The sequence below is a fragment of the Aspergillus aculeatus genome (genome assembly GCF_001890905.1).
Source record: "Aspergillus aculeatus ATCC 16872 unplaced genomic scaffold ASPACscaffold_10, whole genome shotgun sequence".
Classification (NCBI taxonomy): Eukaryota; Fungi; Ascomycota; class Eurotiomycetes; order Eurotiales; family Aspergillaceae; genus Aspergillus; species Aspergillus aculeatus.
The window spans coordinates 820,163-836,970 of NW_017962985.1; the positions used below are offsets into that span (position 1 = coordinate 820,163).

Consider the following 16,808-nt stretch of genomic DNA (forward strand, 5'->3'; position numbering starts at 1 on the left):
ACGGTACACAATAATCCACTTGTGGGGTTACGCTTTCTTTTTGACTTTGATTAGTTGTCTAAGGATATACGTGAGCCTCCGAATGCCTTCGTGGTATCGAATATAAGCTCTATAGTTCAGCGAATTGAGCCAGGCTCTAGTGATCAAGTCAATGACACATTCGAGCATCCGGTTAATCTTGGTGAGGGTATAGGCTGTTTATGTGACGACTCAGTAGACGGCTGCGGATCCCTGGACGCGCACCGGGACCGCCACTATTCCTCGGACGAGGTCCTCCGTGCGCAAACAGATACAACACGGGGGTTTCCTAGCACCTTCGAGCCGGTTAATCATCTGCCTCATTCGAAGGATACCCTAGCATGGAAAGAGTGCCAGGACCCTGAAGTTCTGTAAGTTCACTCCAACTTAACCGGCTGCGCCAGGCAGCCCAACCATCCCCTCTCCAGCACCCAGGAAACACAATCCTCGCCATTCTGCATGAATATTACCCAGGCAATGAAGAAGTGACGATTAACCATAATCTGGGGTGGATCTTCATTTAGGCAGATTGAGGGATCGACACTGCTTCCGTTTTAGGTTCGGCATATGTTCCGACCCGGCTAAAGATCCTGAAGTGCCGAAGCCAAGACGACTCCTTCGTTTCACATCCTGGTCTTCACAACCATCGCGGCTAAATCAACTCTATACAGACAGCTATAAAGGTGCGTCGAACTGATACTGTTAGAGACTGTCAACTACAAGACTCAGAATTCCACTTAGTATTCACTGACTTACCATGGCTCGCCTGTCTCAGTTCCTTCTCGCCTGCGCTCTTGCAGTCAAAGCCTTCGCTGCCCCAGCCGCCGAGGCTGAGCCGGTCGAAGAACGGGGCCCCAACTTCTTTTCTGCTCTTGCTGAGCGCTCGACTGGCAGTTCCACCGGCTACTCAAACGGCTATTACTATAGCTTCTGGACCGATGGCGCAAGCGGCGATGTCGAATACAGCAACGGCGCCGGGGGATCCTACAGCGTGACCTGGTCATCGGCCTCAAACTTCGTCGGTGGAAAGGGCTGGAACCCTGGAAGTGCTCAGTAAGTCATCGATCGCTGAGCAATTGCTTGACTATCTCTTCGTTTCTAGTTTCTCCTTATGAGCACATGGACTGACCAGCCTTCCAGTGACATTACATACTCCGGCTCCTGGACCAGCACAGGAAACAGCAACAGCTACCTCTCCGTCTACGGCTGGACCACCGGTCCTCTCGTCGAGTACTACATCCTGGAGGACTACGGGGAGTACAACCCCGGCTCAGCTGGCACTTACAAAGGCTCGGTCTACTCCGACGGATCGACGTACGATATCTACACGGCGACCCGCACCAACGCCCCCTCCATCCAGGGCACGGCCACTTTCACGCAGTATTGGTCCATTCGCCAGACAAAGCGCGTCGGCGGTACCGTGACGACTGCCAACCATTTCAATGCCTGGGCGAATCTGGGAATGAACCTGGGCACGCACAACTATCAGATCGTCGCTACTGAAGGCTACTACTCGTCTGGGTCTGCATCGATTACGGTTGCCTGAGAGCGTGCAGATATCCTGCTGCGATATGTGCTGTATCTCTGGCACCGTTTTTGTGATGGCAATGAGTGGATGAGGAAGTTGGCTTGTTCGTTCATGAGTAGGGTGGTATTTTAGGAATCTGGATGAGCTTTGACTTTTGATTCTATTTTCCTCATTCGATTTTAGCCTCTGTTTTCGTAACAAGTAGTTTTCATTTGTTTGAAATAATGCTGTAAGAATCACGAGCTGTGGCCTGTACGATAGAGAGATAAAAAGGGCGAACTTATACTGTCGGGTTGTGATCATCCCGAAGTTCTCTTGCCCGGGAGCTCGACCATTCCTCTCCAACTTCCCCCTACGACAACCACTTTTCATAACTTCCTTCTTGCGTCTCATCATCACATCGATTAGAAGTATCTGCTGGGAACTATAACACATTCTTCCCTCGCTTATTCAATCTGACTGAACGCTTTATATACGATAATCTACACCTGCCTTCCGTCAGAAAGAGATTCTTCTTTCTTAACTCTCTTCGGTGCACTTCATTGCCTTTTCATCAGGATTGTTACTCCGTCTTCCATATAATCGGTGGAACATTAGCTCTTCGTCTCGAAGCATTTGCTGTGTGAGATCACCTCGGAAATGATAGGCGGCATATACCCGTCTCATATCCCGTGGAGATCTGCTCCGAATGTCACACTGGGGCCCCAATCATACTGTTATCGTAATCGGGGAATGTTTCTTTGTTGGTCTTTTCCCAACACTGGCAAGGCAGTTCCCAGATTTATGACGAGCAGACGTTCCCCTCAACAGCTCCCGTTATTTAGTTACTCCCTCCTCGAACGACCATCTGATAAAAGCCAAGCTCCTTTCCGAATCTCGATCGGATAACGAAACCAGCGAAGGGAGTTCTTCAACACACCTTCTTTGACAATGCCTACTCCAAAGTCCGACCATGATCCTTCTCAGGAAGTCCCCCCTCCCGAGTCATTCGCTATAGCCAGTTCCGCCGGAGTGGAGAAAATGGAGATCCTTCAGGAAGGCCTGTCTAGAGATATCCGTGCTTTGTTCTTCGTCGACCTCTTCCTCGTCGCATACGTCTACGGCCTGGATGGCCTCGTACGGAGCACATACCAGGTTCTCTCGCTGTCTGATTCCTTCTGCATACCAGATACATGCTAATATTCAAGTGATGGTTCCATAGCCGTACGCTACCGCTTCTTACCAGACCCACAGTCTCCTTGTGACCGTCGATATACTACGGGCTATTGTTGCAGCAGCAATTCAGGTACACCATACGCTCTTTGCTCATGCCGTTTCACTAAGGCCACCTGTGGTAGCCCACCGCAGCCAAGATCGCAGATGTCATTGGGAGACCCGAATTGATTGTTGTGTCAATCTTCTTCTATACCATTGGTATGAAGGTGCTTTCTAGCGTCAGCTCACAGACACTAATGCGGTTCAAGGCACTGTGGTCGAGGCTTGTTCCAAAACAGTAGAACAGTTTGCTGCAGGTGCGGTGCTGTATCAGGTAAGATGAGCCTTTTGCTCCCATAATACTGATGATGAACTGGATTAGGTCGGCTTCACACTTATCGTACTGCTTGTCGAAATACTTGTGGCGGATCTCTCATCCCTGCGAAGCCGTTTGCTGTGCTCCTATATACCTGCGATTCCTTTCATTGTAAGCGTTCCTCGTTGGATTGCAAAAGACGTGTCGACTAAGCCAGATAACGCAGATCAACACATGGGTCGGTGGAGATGTTGCTGCAGCTGCTCTGCGTGCGACAAGTTGGCGGTGGGGTGTTGGCATGTTTGGAATTTTCTACCCAGGTAAAAATCAGCGTGACTGGAATACTTGAAAGTTACTGAAACATCATCAGCCTGCAATATTCCCCTACTGTCTACGCTATTCATCTCTCACTACGTAATGAAACGGAATGGAGACTACAACGGGGCTCAGAGAATCCATGGCGCCTGGCGCGCGACAAAGGGATTATTCTGGTACATGGATGTGATTAGTATGATACTGCTGATTGCATGTCTCTCCCTCATATCAGTTCCCTTCACCATTGCAGACAGCTTCAGCGGGCGTTGGAAACAGGCCAAAATGATTACACCTCCAGTATTTGGGATACTATGTCTACCAGTCTTCATTTACTGGGAGCGAAGATGCGCGCACCCCTTAGTGCCATTCAAATTACTAAGGGACCGAGCTGTCTGGGGAGCATTGGGAATTGCAGTGATGCTTAATACAGGTATGGTGATGGGGTCATATTTGATCAAAATATCTGCTTACGGTTTATTATAACTTGGGCTTTGCAGGCAAGTTATCTGTATACTGTGCTTGTTGTTGGCTTCGGTGAGAGCATCAGCAGTGCGACGAGGATACACTCGCTCTACAGGTACATATCCGGACCTCCACAATAACATGTGCTGACCATGACCAGCTTTGCCTCTGTCATCACTGGCTTCTTACTAGGCTTCGTTGTATACCGAGTCCGACGCCTCAAGCCGTTCATCGTTGCAGGTACCTTCTTGTTCATGGTTTCATTCGGCCTGTTGATTCACTATCGCGGGGGACATGCTTCATCAAGCCACTCGGGCATCGTAGGGGGACAAGTGCTTCTAGGCATAGGTAGGTCGTACCCATTAGTCTTTGCCGACGACGCCCGTAACTGATCAATTGTGCAGCTGGTGGACTCTTCCCATACTCCGCCCAAGCAAGCATCCAAGCAGCTCCCCTTCCCTCCTTTACGTGAACAAAGCATCTAACACAATCAGACCTCGCGGTCGTGACCGCACTCTTCATGACCTGCTACAACATCGGCAGCGCCCTCGGTGGCACCATCTCCGGGGCAATCTGGACGCAAGTTCTACCCAAGCAGCTGGAAACCCGGTTGAGCAACGCCACCCTGGCAGCCGAGGTATATGCAGATCCGTTCGCGCTCAGCCTGCAGCACCCCATGGGAACACCCGCCCGGGATGCAGTCGTCGATGCCTACAGGGACGCGCAGAAGCTGCTGTGTATCACCGGCATATGTCTCACCGTGCCGCTGATCGCGTTCGCTCTCTGCACCCGGAACACGAGGCTCATCAGGGAGCAGAGTCTGGTCAATGCTGAGGAGGATTTGGAGTAGTGCTGTGTGTTGCAGAGAGCGGAGCCTGGACATTAAAGATTTCGTTGCTCCGGATATGCAGGGAGGTATCTTACTGCATTGGTATGGTCACGGTATCACTGTTCGTTGAGGTTTATTCTGAGATAAAATACAACAGGTCGGCGTTTGCCAGGGTCCTGGTATGTAACCGAGCCGTAGATTTTAAGAAAAAAAGAAACGTAGGCAAGTAAACACAGTAGGATTTGACGGTATGCTTGTTGAGTACGGCGTAGTCCTGCGGGGGTTGTCGAGACAAAAAGTTAGTGCATCATCCGTGAATCGAACACGGGCCTCATCGATGGCAACGATGAATTCTACCACTAGACCAATGATGCCATTGATGCTTAAGCATGCTAAAGCAATAATAAAGGACTGGCTCTACTCGCGATAGTACCTTGAACCGTTGTATAGATGGGACTTGGCTCTGTGCATTCAGCGAGCATAATTGTAGATCATTGCCTTCTTAGTCCTTCAATTGCCAATACTCAAATTACCCTGTAAACTATCACCGTGACCGGTCTCCAATTGAGTTTGAGATGGTAAAACATAGTAAGGCGCATTAGCTTAGCACAACAATAAGAAAGAGCAGAAGAAAAGCAACTGCACAGACTAATTGTTAGCATTGCGGGAGCGACAAGGAAAAGAAGAAGACGAAAAAGACGAAAAAGAAGAAGACGAAGACGAAAAAGACGAAGCAGAGGAAGACGACGAAGAGGAAGAAGACGAAGAAGAAGCAGAGGAAGCAGAGGAAGACGAAAAAGACGAAGAAGACGAAGAGGAAGAAGACGAAGAAGAAGACGAAGAGGTAGAGATACAGAGCAATCGCTCGCTACTCACCACTTGCAAGCATCCACCGCAACATATCCTTGGTGGCCCCCACACAAACTACTGCGCTCTTATCGCCCATTTGAACTCCCATTTGGACTCCCAGTTTTTCCTTGTCTCATGTCCACTCCACAGACAAAGTCATTCTTCGCTATTTGATGCATGAGAGGAACTACGGGATGACCATATCGATATTTGTTATTGCCTTGTCTACACTACCCCCTCCTCCCTCTCACACTTGAATGTAAACTTTTTGATATATTCTCTCCTCCTAACTTGTCTCCAACCACCACAATTTCTTTATCTAACCCTTCCATGCACCGAGGTTTATCACATTCTATTGCCCTTCATCCCCAATATACCCTTTCATGTTCCCGACGTCCTCTCCTTCATATTTTCCGCTTCTCGTGTTGTTTGTTGAAATCATTTACCCAGAAGTTTCTGATCTCTGTTGGTGAGCAAACTTTGATCAAGGTCTCCTATAACTGCTCTCTACGCCCCTAGACTCTCTGTGCCATCATTCTTCTATTATATCATTCTCTTTACCCATTATCCCCCACATCCCCAACCTATTCTCTGCCTATACTTCTTGTGTCGGGTGCGTTAAAGTACGTTAACCCGACGTTCTTATCCTCTATCCTAGTGATCAGGCTTTGGTCGACGGTTCCAGAACTTGCCCTATAGGCCTCCAGGTTCTCTTTATTGTGCTCGGGAAGCTTTTCCTATGCGAAAGTCCATAGAATTGCCCCTGGCCTGCATGCCGAGGTCAGACATCATTGCCACAACCTGCACTAGAAGCACGAAGCTCTACACAAAACTGCTTCAGAATACAGCTTCAAACCTCTACCGCTCTCAGATGGCATTGGCAGGTGTCCACATGGCCCGGTTCATCATGAAAAGAAAAGTGCAAAGGTACGTGGCCTTCGAGCACGGAGTCAGTACCATGCCTCGTCATTTACGTGTACTAATCTGGGTTTCACTTCAGTATATTCTACCCTTCTACTTCGCACGATCATTCTCTACGACTAACAATGTTATATCCCTAGATATACATTCGCAAAGAGGCTACAATAAAGCTTGGAGCCAACGGCTCAGCAACCACAAAAGCGATTCAATGAGCATGCAGAACAATATCGCACCATATACCATGCCATTACGAATCCAGGAAAATTACTATGTCTACGGAGTGTAACTCCCGCATAGTCGATAATACAAACCATCTATTCGGTCGCCTGAAGTTTTGGACCAACAGTTCTCAAATTGATCATTCTGCCTTTCTCACGTACTTCCTATGCCAATTGTCAATCTTCGCTCAACGGTAAGTTCTAGCGGCGGATGAATTCCGCTTGATCTAGCAGATATACTGATGTTTGGTTAGATTCAAAGTTACTCCGTCCAGCTCTGTGTTCTGGTTTCTCCATGCTCGTCTGATGCTCTTTCGCCCTGCTGCTCTGTCAACCTCGTCGTTATATGCCTGCCATCGCATCTACCTGTGATCGTTACATGCTGTCTCTGTTACCGGGTGTCCCTCAATGGTGGGTGTGGGCTGATTGCGATCTTCCTCTATGACAACGAATCCGACATCTCTTCAGGTACAAAAGTAGCTCTTCATATGTTTCATAATCTCTGAAACGACCACCGTGACAACAACATATATTGCTCGTCTATCCTTTCATTCCTTCTTTCACTCCATTTCCCTCCTCTTCGCGGTCATACATTCGATCAAGGCGAGGAAAAGCTTCGCAAGATGAACCATCAGCGCAAGGTATTGCATAAGAAGATGAAGTTGTACCGCGTGCCCCTTCAACAGCTCAAGATTAACTACACAGTATTGAATACCAATAAGAAAGTCTATACAAAAAAAGAGATTCGATTCTTGTTGGTCATGCTGGACAAGTATAGAATCGATAACGAAGATCTTTATAAGAAGAGCTACAACAAGATTCGCGAGTTTTTTCTCTTCTGCTTCGACTGGTTCTTTCTCAGCCGGACACCTGTCGAAATCGGGCGTCGGTGCACCACACTATTGAATACTGTTGCTAAGAAGTTCGAAACCACTGAAGACGGAAAGGCAATTAGAAGAGATGACAAAGATCGCGGACGTGATCAGGACAGAAAAAGAACTAAAAAAAACTTCTGCAAAGAGAAAAACCAATAATAATACAGTTGTAAGTTATCAGCTTTTATTAATAGCTTCTGCATAGTTCTTACTGACGCCCTTCGTAGAACAAGCAGGTAAAGGCTGTAAAAATAACAGCAAGGCCCGGGGTATAGTGTAGAGGTTTTGTGGCTGCGATGTGTTTCTTTCGACCACTGATAATTTCGTCTATGAGCTGGGCAAGCCTTTTCTCCGAATTTGCTCCCACATTGTATTCAAAATAATGACAATATTGCTTTTAAAAGACTGAGCCTTTTTACTCAGCTGCTTTGCCGCGTTTATTTTTTCTCCCCTTCTTCGGATTGTCTTTCTTAACCTCCGTCAAACGGCAGATTAGTATAATGCAGACCTGAGAAGGATTAGAGAATATATATACCAATTGATCTTGTGTTTGTGTTCTTATTCTTTGACCTTCTATGGTCTGAGGATAATCGGCCCTTAGATAACCGACTTTACCGTATTCATAGCATTCGCGAGTCTAGTCTAGTTAGCACCGAAACGCAATATAGGAATCTCAGTACTTGTTCAGCGACCGTCAAGGTAGTCAGGTCCTCCGAGAGAAGCGAGCACAAAATATCGACGGATTTGAAAGAAGAGATGGGACTGTTAACCTGAGACACATACCAGCAGATGCAGGCCAACCAGCCGCGACTTCGGGCTAGTCATCAGGTGTTCGTAACTCCATCGTTTGTTCGAGACTGCCCGCCTCGGTTTCCGCTTCGGTCTGACGTTTGTCGATGACATCGCACAGCTGCTGCTATTATTAGGTTTGACCGTATGATTCTGAAAGTCCACTAGGGTGGCAGGTGTTGTGGGAGACGAACCGGCTGGGCCTTATATGGATATTCGTGGGACACGGTCTTGTTGGGGCCTGAGATCTAGGAGAGACTGATCTCCAGGATGAGGATGGAAAGATTCAGAAGGCATACAGTCTTCCCAGCAAGAATTCCATTCATGGGAGTGTAAAGAGAAGAGGAAGGTGCGGGCCTTCGCTCTGAACTATACGCCACGGAGGCCTTAGGCATCAGTGGGTGAAGACCCTGCGGGCTAAGGAGCCCGTCAGAAGAGTTATTAGGTGGTCTAGAAGCGTGTTATAATTCTTCCTGTTCATGTGGTGTATCTGCTCTTCACGCTTGCTATGGTAAGAACTCAGAGGAATGCATTGATACAGTGAGTGTGCTCGAATGCTTTTCCCGTAATAGAGCCTTGGGGAAACTGACACTCGATGGGCATGTAACATGATCTCCAAGTTGAGAGCCTTGTATACCATTTGGGCTATTCTTTCTGTGAGTTGTAAAGATACTTGGTCTATATGCAAAGATAGTTATATCAATTATTAAAACCACTCATCGAACTGACTTCATTAGATCCCTGCTTGTACAGGGTTCTACCCATGTCTAGCTTAGAACCGGTCTGCTATAGCGTCACCAGGGCCAAATCTCGACCGCCAATCTCACTCTCGTGCGATACCTGCATCTGGGAGTTCCCATCCAACCGCATTGTCGAGACCCGACCCAATAAATCGATTTGAGCCCACGTCGCACCGTTCACACGAGGCTAGACGTCTATCTTTTGTCATTCGGCGTCGATATACTAGAAGCAGGGTCATATGGCGGCGGAGAGCCCTGCGCGCAAGAACTCTGTGCTTCTTCCTCCAACGTCGCTTCAACTTGGGCCACCACGTCAAATGGCATATCGGTGAGATTGAATTCAACTGACTTTCCAGCGCACTCAAACACAAAGGAAGCGCAAAGTCTGTAGGATCTACTGAGATTGAATGTGCTGAAGGATATGTCCGACCGGCCAAGCATCAGTGATCCGAAAGCTTGGGACAAATCTAGAGTTTCCATAACAGGCATCGTAATATGACTTTGACTTAGCAAGTCGATCTTTTCGTCCACCTGTCCTGACAATGCACCTATCAGAGAAGGTACAGCCCGAGCGGCAGTTTGACTGACAACCCACAATGACACAGATCGCAATACAATGTCCGGAGGCTGGCTGACAGATGAGTCTTCCATGAATGGGAGGATATCTAAGAAGCATGGAATAGTCGATGCTTGCTTGACGCGAGTGGGATAGGAGAACGTTGCTCTGAAGCTGAAACGGGGCAGTCTGGTCGAAACCCATGATTGGAATTTCTCTTGGAAGGTTAAACTTTGCCCTTTGTTTTCAGGAAGAAGCAAGATACTGCGGAATTCGAACACTTCCTCTCTTTGCTGTCGATAAAGGGTAGACTGGTCACCGCTTTTCTCCGCGTTCGGTGCTGAGGGGAGATATTTCAAGTGCAACGTCTCCTTGAACAAGGCCGCTTTCTTCCCCAGGAGACCTCTCTGCGGCTTGGATACTTCAGCCTGTACTCGGTAGTCGATCACGCATCTCAAGTTACGAAGGGAGTCCCCCGTCTCGACTGCAAACGACGGCGGTAGCGGGTGATTGACATCGCTGCGGAAAGGAGGCTTCTCGGACCAGCCGGATGACGGGCCTGGCGACTGAACATGGGCAGGAAACGTGAAAATAAATGGCCACTCGTACGTCCCTGGATCTAATTTTCCGCCATTGAGATGCGACAGAATTCTCTCTTTCTCAAACAGCACACATTTGCTGCGATAGCTGGCTGAAGGAGCCGCCGATCCCTTGACTTTCTGGACTTTGGCCTTGGTGCGCCCAGTGAAGCTCACCCGGATGTCGTCGATCTCGGTCGCTTGAGTACACTGGAACTTGACGTGACCGCTTATCGTTTCACCCCCCGAGTACCAGCGCTTCTGGTTGTTAAGATGTATGCTCAGAGGCATGGTGAATGATAGCGAAGAAAGGCGACGGACGTTTCTCAAATGCGTTGGGGGGAGAACAGCGTTGAAGGAAAATTGAAGAGTGAAGAGGGCTTCAGGGTCTTTATGGGGGCGAGGTCAGGCTTATTCAGTGGGCTACATCCAAGCTTTTGCCTCGAAAGTCAAACTGCATGGCTGTGAAGTAAACTTGAACGAATACGAACAGAATTTCCGTTTCGGGGAGAAAAGACACTCCCTCGGTCGGTTGAGTGGTGGGGCCTTTTCTTACACAATGCTTTGCTAACTATTTTTGGATCATGTTGGAACTGTAGTACTCGTACCAAACATTGGAGTTTAGATGCAGTTTCCCTATAGAATCATTCTGAGCTACCGCCTCGCCAGTCTGACTGAGAAAGTAATATAGTGTACTGTACACCTTGCGACGAATTATCGAAGCAGCAGTGCCTCTTTCCGATATCCGTTCAACTTCCCGAGTCGAACTACCGGGAATCTTACAATAACGAATCATTTGAATGCTATCTCCTTAGTCGGACTGCATTCCTCTAATACCTGGACTACTGTGTAGATAGACAATCCAGTCTTCTTTGTCTGTGCCTCTGTTTTCGTTGTTCTTTGTTCCTTTTTTTATTTCTGGAGCAGAAAGAAAGACTTTCCGGCAATGCTTTGAGCATATTGGCACCATGCACCTTTGTCCGATCAAAACAAAGAGATCACGGCTATTGAAGCTGTCTTGTCATTGGCTCATGCTTTCCTATATCAAGTTGCAAATCTGCCCCGTGGTCTTGGAATCATTAAACGTGCAATCACTCCCAAGATTAGAGGAACCTCCTTCTATTCACCAGGAGAAAAGCTACGACGACCGCAGCCTTGCACGTCTGAGATCATCATCGTCAAAGAGACTCGATAAATTCTGGTGATTGATCGCGGACTAGCTCAAGTGGTGAATTACTGGAAAAGGCAGATTGAGCACAGTCTAGAGCTTTCAACACATGCTCTACGCTGCCACATTCACTAGGAAGCTGCTTACTTTGCATCATCCGCCCAGGCTTCCTCTATCTTACGGATCGTCTCTCCGCTGCCTCGACCACCACCTTTGTTCCGTCCTTCTTTCATCTCTCTTTCATCATTTCTCCTCCTACCTCACCCCTCTCTATCCCTACCTCCTGAGTCTATCAGCATGCCTCGCGCCGACTTCTTGCGGGACGCTAGACAGGCCTCTCATCCTCAGTTGACTGGCTTCGAGCTTCGGCAAGATGACACCTTCAGTTTCACCTACAGTGATCCAGCTGGTCATCAAAGTTGTATCCAACTCCTCGTTCCAGGTAAGTTACATTCCTTGCCAATTCCGGTGTCCTGATCTCGGCTAACCAAGTGCTTCACAACTAGATCTGTCCGCATACCCTACTCAGCATGAGTACTTAATCTGGGGCGATGAAGCTATCTCCGATCCTGTTGCTCAGACAATTCAGTCTATCGGCTCTAAATACAATGGCCGACCTCTGAACGCACTTCTCCAAGGCTTCTTGGACTGCTTAACTGGTCAAAGCGACGACAATACTATGGATGGCAGCTCCGAGGGCGAGGGTTATGACTTCGACACCGATGGTGAGATGGACTTGGACACGGACCACGGTCCCGACTGGGACGAGGTCCATAAGCGCCTGCAAAAAGACCTTCAGGCTGCAAAACATTCCGGAATCAAAGTTGGAGTTCTGGGTGACATGCAAGGCCGCGTCATCGTGGTCACCTCTTGTCGTGTTGCTCGGCTGAACATCTCCAACGATGCGCTTCAACTGTGGAATGTCTCCCCATCCGACTATTTGGTTCTCCTTATCAAATACCCATACAAGTACTACGGCTTGGACGATAAATCTCGATTTAATCCGTTGCAGAAGCCGCAAATGTACGTTGGTCTTTGCGACTCGTATAAGCCCACGCTGGCGTCCACCCTGAAAGCTCTCCATCCCTCCGGACAAGAACTGAAGGATTCGAGCGGTACGAATCCAAATCTCACAGCAGATCCTGCTCTCGGGCAATTGAGATCCTCATTTGTCACGGAAATGCTTACGGATCTATTCAACGAACGGCTGCTGGACCTCATACAGCTTAGAATCGATCATGGCTACTCCTGGACAGGGGCCGAGCACTACTATGACACTCAACAAGGCACAAAGCCCGGCATTGAAGATGTTAGAGACCCAAAGTATTTTGTGGAAGAGGCCTGGAGTACCTGGACTCCCAGTTTTGTTCAAAAAGATGACCTTCGATGCAATGGGGACGAAAAGAGGCTGTCCTTACCTCGTATTGCGATGCAATATGCGCTCCGGCGCTTCACCCGTGCCAGCGAATTCTGTCTAGTATGTTACTGCAAGACCGCTGCCAGCTTCCAGGCACTGAACCCGTACGTTTGCTCGAAGCGGCTCTGTCTGTTCCAATATCTAGAATGTGGCAAGGGACCGAAGCTGGAGTGGCAGATTGTGCATCATCCTGAGGTTGTGGATCTACTCGTGTCCTTCGCCTACCGGCGTGCCATGGCAAAATCGCTGACTGACTGTCTCGACCTTCCTCTCAAAGTTCCCAATCCGAATCTGAATTCGAAACAGGCTGTTCAGGCGAGACTGGTTGGTGGCACACTCGTTCCGCAGGGACGACTCGAGTTAAAGGTCGGCGAGTGGGTTGTTCTTACAAGGAAGGTGAGAAACCAGAACAAAATAATAACTCCAATTCATTATTGTGTTCGCATGCACAACGATGATGGTTCCTACACTCTCTCAGGGCCTATCTACGAGGGCAAGGATAATGCGGAGCCCACAAAGTCCGGATCCCCAAGCGTGATGGTTACGCTATACAACAAAGATTTCGATAACTTAACACTGGAGGAGAAGCAGGGGATGCTCGTGAGATTACTCGATACGCTCCCGGGAGTCGCCTCGATGGTTGAGTTCATCAAAGGCAGTTCTAGCCATCGGACTCTCGACACGTGGAAAGAACGCATCTCCCCCGCCGCACTGTACCTTTTGCGATGGATCGTTTCGTCAAATCGATCCTGCATCATTTATGACAAAGACCCAGCGCACAAGGTTGCAGGCATGGAGGGTCACATGCAGTTTCGACTCGCTCAAGGGACCCCAGACAAGGAGCAGGAATTTGTGGAGGCGATTGAGCGAGAGGTCAAAGCGTCGAAGAAGCAATATCCCACTCTCTTTGCTTGGCATGGATCCCCAGTCAGCAGCTGGCATAGTATCCTTCGGCAAGGCCTACATTTTGAGCAATGCAGCAATGGGAGAAGTTTCGGGGATGGGGTGTATCTAGCCCGGGACTTCCGGCTCTCTGAGGGCTACTCTTTGAGGGATCGCTCCGACCAGGGGTCCTGGCCGTCGAGCAAGCTAGGGATTACGATGGCAATCTCATTGAACGAGGTTGTCAACTGTCCAGAGCAGTTCAAGTGCACATCGCCGTATGTGGTGCAGGAGATATCATGGATCATGCCTCGGTACCTTTTTGTGAAATGCTCCAGGCCCGTGGCGGGTACTAGCAGCCGCCACAGTCTACAAGACGTCTATGTGCAGGATCCCAAGCGAACAGCTCTCGGTCAGAATGATGTACCAGTCACAATTCCTCTATCCGGGGTACGGACTCATCTTTCTCAAGCACAGAGAACCTCAGTCGGTGGTGTTGGTGGTGGTCGCGAATTGGACACTGGCTATGAGAGCGACGCGACCCTCGATGAGGATCGCCGTCTGCTCGAAGAAAATGACGATGACAGTGACTGCGTGATGCTCGACCCCTTGGCGGTGAAGATGCTGCGCGTGTTGAGATCCGCCAACATCAAGCTATTGCCCCCTCCTACCGACGCCACCTCGCAGGCCACCACAAGACTGATGCGGGAGTTGGGAGCCACCGCAGCGCTCCAGGCGCGCGGCTCCTTGACTGAGCTCGGTTGGTACATCGATCCCGAGCAGGTTGACAATCCATACCAGTGGCTCGTGGCTCTGCACAGTTTCGATCCCAGCCTACCGTTGGCACGGGACCTGGCCGCCACCGAGGACAAGTGCATTCTCCTGGAGATCCGGTTCCCGCCCTCATTCCCGTACTCTCCCCCGTTCGTTCGCGTTGTCAGACCACGGTTTGTGCCACTCGCGGCCGGCGGAGGGGGCCATGTCACCGCCGGAGGCGCCATCTGTATGGACCTGCTTACCGGCTCCGGCTGGAATCCGCTGTATCGCATGGAGAGCGTCCTGTTGCAGGTGCGGCTCCTCATGTCGTCCAAGGATCCGTACCCGGCCCGCCTGGATGCTCGCCAGAAGCACGATTACTCCTGGTGCGAGGCCGTCAACGCATTCATCAGGATGTGTAGCATTCACAACTGGAAGGTGCCGGAAGACTTTGGAAAGATGCAAGCAGCATAGTGAGACTGCGTTCCCCTTCTATTTCGAACTAAGATAGTGAGGCAGAGAGACGGTGGTTAGTGTGTTGGATATTTTGAGCCCGATAAAGCAACGCTACAGATATGCATCCTTCACGGATGATTGCCCAGACGGACACAAGGCTACATGTATAGTACAGGTCAGTACTCAAAGCCATCCAACACAACCACCTAGTTATTATCTAGTTCGTTTCCTAGACCCAAGAATCAATCAGTAGATTCCATTAAAATCCTAATCCACGAGCCCAGTAATAGTAACATTAACATGCACCTTAGCATTCCTCCCTCGTGCCCCCTCCCCCTGCTTTCCAAAACTCACTAGCCCAACATCCGCTAACTCCGCCAATCCCATATCAAGACTCATTCCCACCACCCCGGCAGTGCGGTTCAGGGCCCAGAACTCGATCGCCAGCGGCAGCGTGTCCAGGACCTCGTTCAGCGTGTCCAGCGCATCGCCGTTGTTGGGGTCGGTGAGATCGATGTTCGAGAGCTTGGTGAGGTCAAGGGCGTTGAGGTTCAGGGTTGGGAGGAGGGAGAGGGCGCGGCGGTTGTTGTTCTGGGTTGGTTGGTACGCGGATTTCTGGGTGTGCTGCCCGTGAGCGTGAATGTGGGTATGAGTGTGGGTTGTTGGGGAGGCGGTTGCTTGGTGGAGGAAGGTGGTTGTTGTGGTGAGGAGGCTGAGGCCGAGGCTGAGGCTGAGGGGAGAGAGGAGGTGCATTGTCTTGTTTGTTTGGTGGGTTTGTGCTATGGGGCTGGGATTTGGACGGTGCTCTAGCTGTGAGTGCTATTACTGTAATCGTTTTGAGGTTAGATGGTTGATTCTCTGGGATGGATTGTGCAAGGGGCTCACGTTCAGAGCTGCCGCTATATTTGGTTGCTTTGTTCCAATAAAACTGAAAGAGTGGTTGCTTCTGTTGCTTTTCGAGATATAGACAGGGCGTTGAAGCTGAATAGGAGGGATTGATGAATTAGAAGTAACGAGCGACTGAATACTGTAACAACTGTAATGAGTGAGTTGATTTTCGATAGCAGAAAGCAAACAGTGACTGTTGGCACGAAGAAAGATTGCTGAGAAGAGCAATAAGCAGACAACTTGAGCAAGCAGCAGAGAAGCACGCATGGGCTGGGCTTGATGAAGCGAAAAGTCAGCACACTGGACCCGAGCTGTTCCCATTCTCAGAGTATAGATAGGGATCAACAGGGGAATGTACACTAAGTTGAGCTAGAGCAGGAAACGGATTTAGATCTGAGATCGTCGGGGTTCCACTTGCTGGGCTGTATATACTCGTACCTGGCTCTGCCATCGGGGCAGGACCGTGTGATATATTGTCGTAGTGCGTGTGCGGGTAACGCTTTGTTTGTTAGAGCTGTACCGTCTACGTATTCCGTTGGATGAGTCTATAACAATTTGAATGTCAAAGTAGACATCTTCTGTCTATGAATCTGAGTAGATGCTAATGAAAATGATGATAGGCGGGCTCGCTGGCTGGGATCTCGGCACGCAGTGGAGCGACCACCAATCGGGAGCAAATCAGCACCCGTGCGGGCTTCGGCATGGCAAAGTACGGGTCTGCTCCTCTGCTGCTCCATGGTGCCGCAGGAACTGGGTCCGCTCACGCGAACCTTGCCCAAGTGTCTTCGGATGGTGTGGCAGGTTTTGTTAGGGTTAGTTTGGGAAGCTGCGCGGGATATGCAGCGTACAAGGATAGAAGTGGCAGCGTACATGCACGATGGTGCTGCAGAGCATAGCAGTTGCCGAAGTGACAAAGGCGGAAGCTGGTTGATGAATTGATGACAGATATCTACACTTGTCGAATCGATATTGTAAGAAGATTGGAATGGAAAGACAGTACAACTCAGCATGGTCGAATGCTACACATTCGCATTAGGGTCAAGATCTCATTAT

At 49.4% G+C, this 16,808-nt stretch overlaps 5 protein-coding genes and 1 non-coding gene across 6 annotated transcripts; 3 read left to right on the forward strand and 3 right to left on the reverse strand.

The window, feature by feature from the left end:
- Nucleotides 1-748: 748 nt before the first annotated feature.
- Nucleotides 749-1,879, forward strand: ASPACDRAFT_79632 (glycoside hydrolase family 11 protein). The gene is made up of 2 exons (XM_020205458.1): nucleotides 749-1,071; nucleotides 1,159-1,879. The coding sequence occupies exons 1-2, from the start codon at nucleotides 776-778 to the stop codon at nucleotides 1,562-1,564; spliced, it is 702 nt and encodes a 233-aa protein (XP_020055184.1). The 5' UTR covers nucleotides 749-775; the 3' UTR covers nucleotides 1,565-1,879.
- Nucleotides 1,880-2,476: 597 nt separating this feature from the next.
- Nucleotides 2,477-4,683, forward strand: sit1 (putative siderochrome-iron transporter Sit1; the record flags this gene model as incomplete). Its single annotated transcript, XM_020202687.1, has 10 exons — nucleotides 2,477-2,680; nucleotides 2,748-2,831; nucleotides 2,884-2,959; nucleotides 3,010-3,074; nucleotides 3,123-3,227; nucleotides 3,283-3,376; nucleotides 3,427-3,806; nucleotides 3,869-3,948; nucleotides 3,994-4,181; nucleotides 4,328-4,683. The coding sequence occupies 10 exons, from the start codon at nucleotides 2,477-2,479 to the stop codon at nucleotides 4,681-4,683; spliced, it is 1,632 nt and encodes a 543-aa protein (XP_020055185.1).
- A 282-nt stretch (nucleotides 4,684-4,965) lies between these two features.
- Nucleotides 4,966-5,036, reverse strand: ASPACDRAFT_t195. The gene has a single exon. It is a non-coding gene; the product is annotated as a tRNA-Gly (tRNA).
- A 4,213-nt stretch (nucleotides 5,037-9,249) lies between these two features.
- ASPACDRAFT_30552 (uncharacterized protein) lies at nucleotides 9,250-10,479 on the reverse strand (the record flags this gene model as incomplete). Its single annotated transcript, XM_020199742.1, has 1 exon — nucleotides 9,250-10,479. The coding sequence occupies one exon, from the start codon at nucleotides 10,477-10,479 to the stop codon at nucleotides 9,250-9,252; it is 1,230 nt and encodes a 409-aa protein (XP_020055186.1).
- Nucleotides 10,480-11,653: 1,174 nt separating this feature from the next.
- ASPACDRAFT_61549 (putative ubiquitin conjugating enzyme) lies at nucleotides 11,654-14,885 on the forward strand (the record flags this gene model as incomplete). Its single annotated transcript, XM_020203669.1, has 2 exons — nucleotides 11,654-11,798; nucleotides 11,863-14,885. The coding sequence occupies 2 exons, from the start codon at nucleotides 11,654-11,656 to the stop codon at nucleotides 14,883-14,885; spliced, it is 3,168 nt and encodes a 1,055-aa protein (XP_020055187.1).
- A 249-nt stretch (nucleotides 14,886-15,134) lies between these two features.
- Nucleotides 15,135-15,845, reverse strand: ASPACDRAFT_1889317 (uncharacterized protein; the record flags this gene model as incomplete). Its single annotated transcript, XM_020198520.1, has 2 exons — nucleotides 15,753-15,845; nucleotides 15,135-15,692 (listed from the first exon to the last, which is right to left on the reverse strand). Exon 2 carries the CDS (start codon nucleotides 15,618-15,620, stop codon nucleotides 15,135-15,137), a length of 486 nt encoding a protein of 161 aa, XP_020055188.1. The 5' UTR covers nucleotides 15,621-15,692; nucleotides 15,753-15,845.
- Nucleotides 15,846-16,808: the final 963 nt, after the last annotated feature.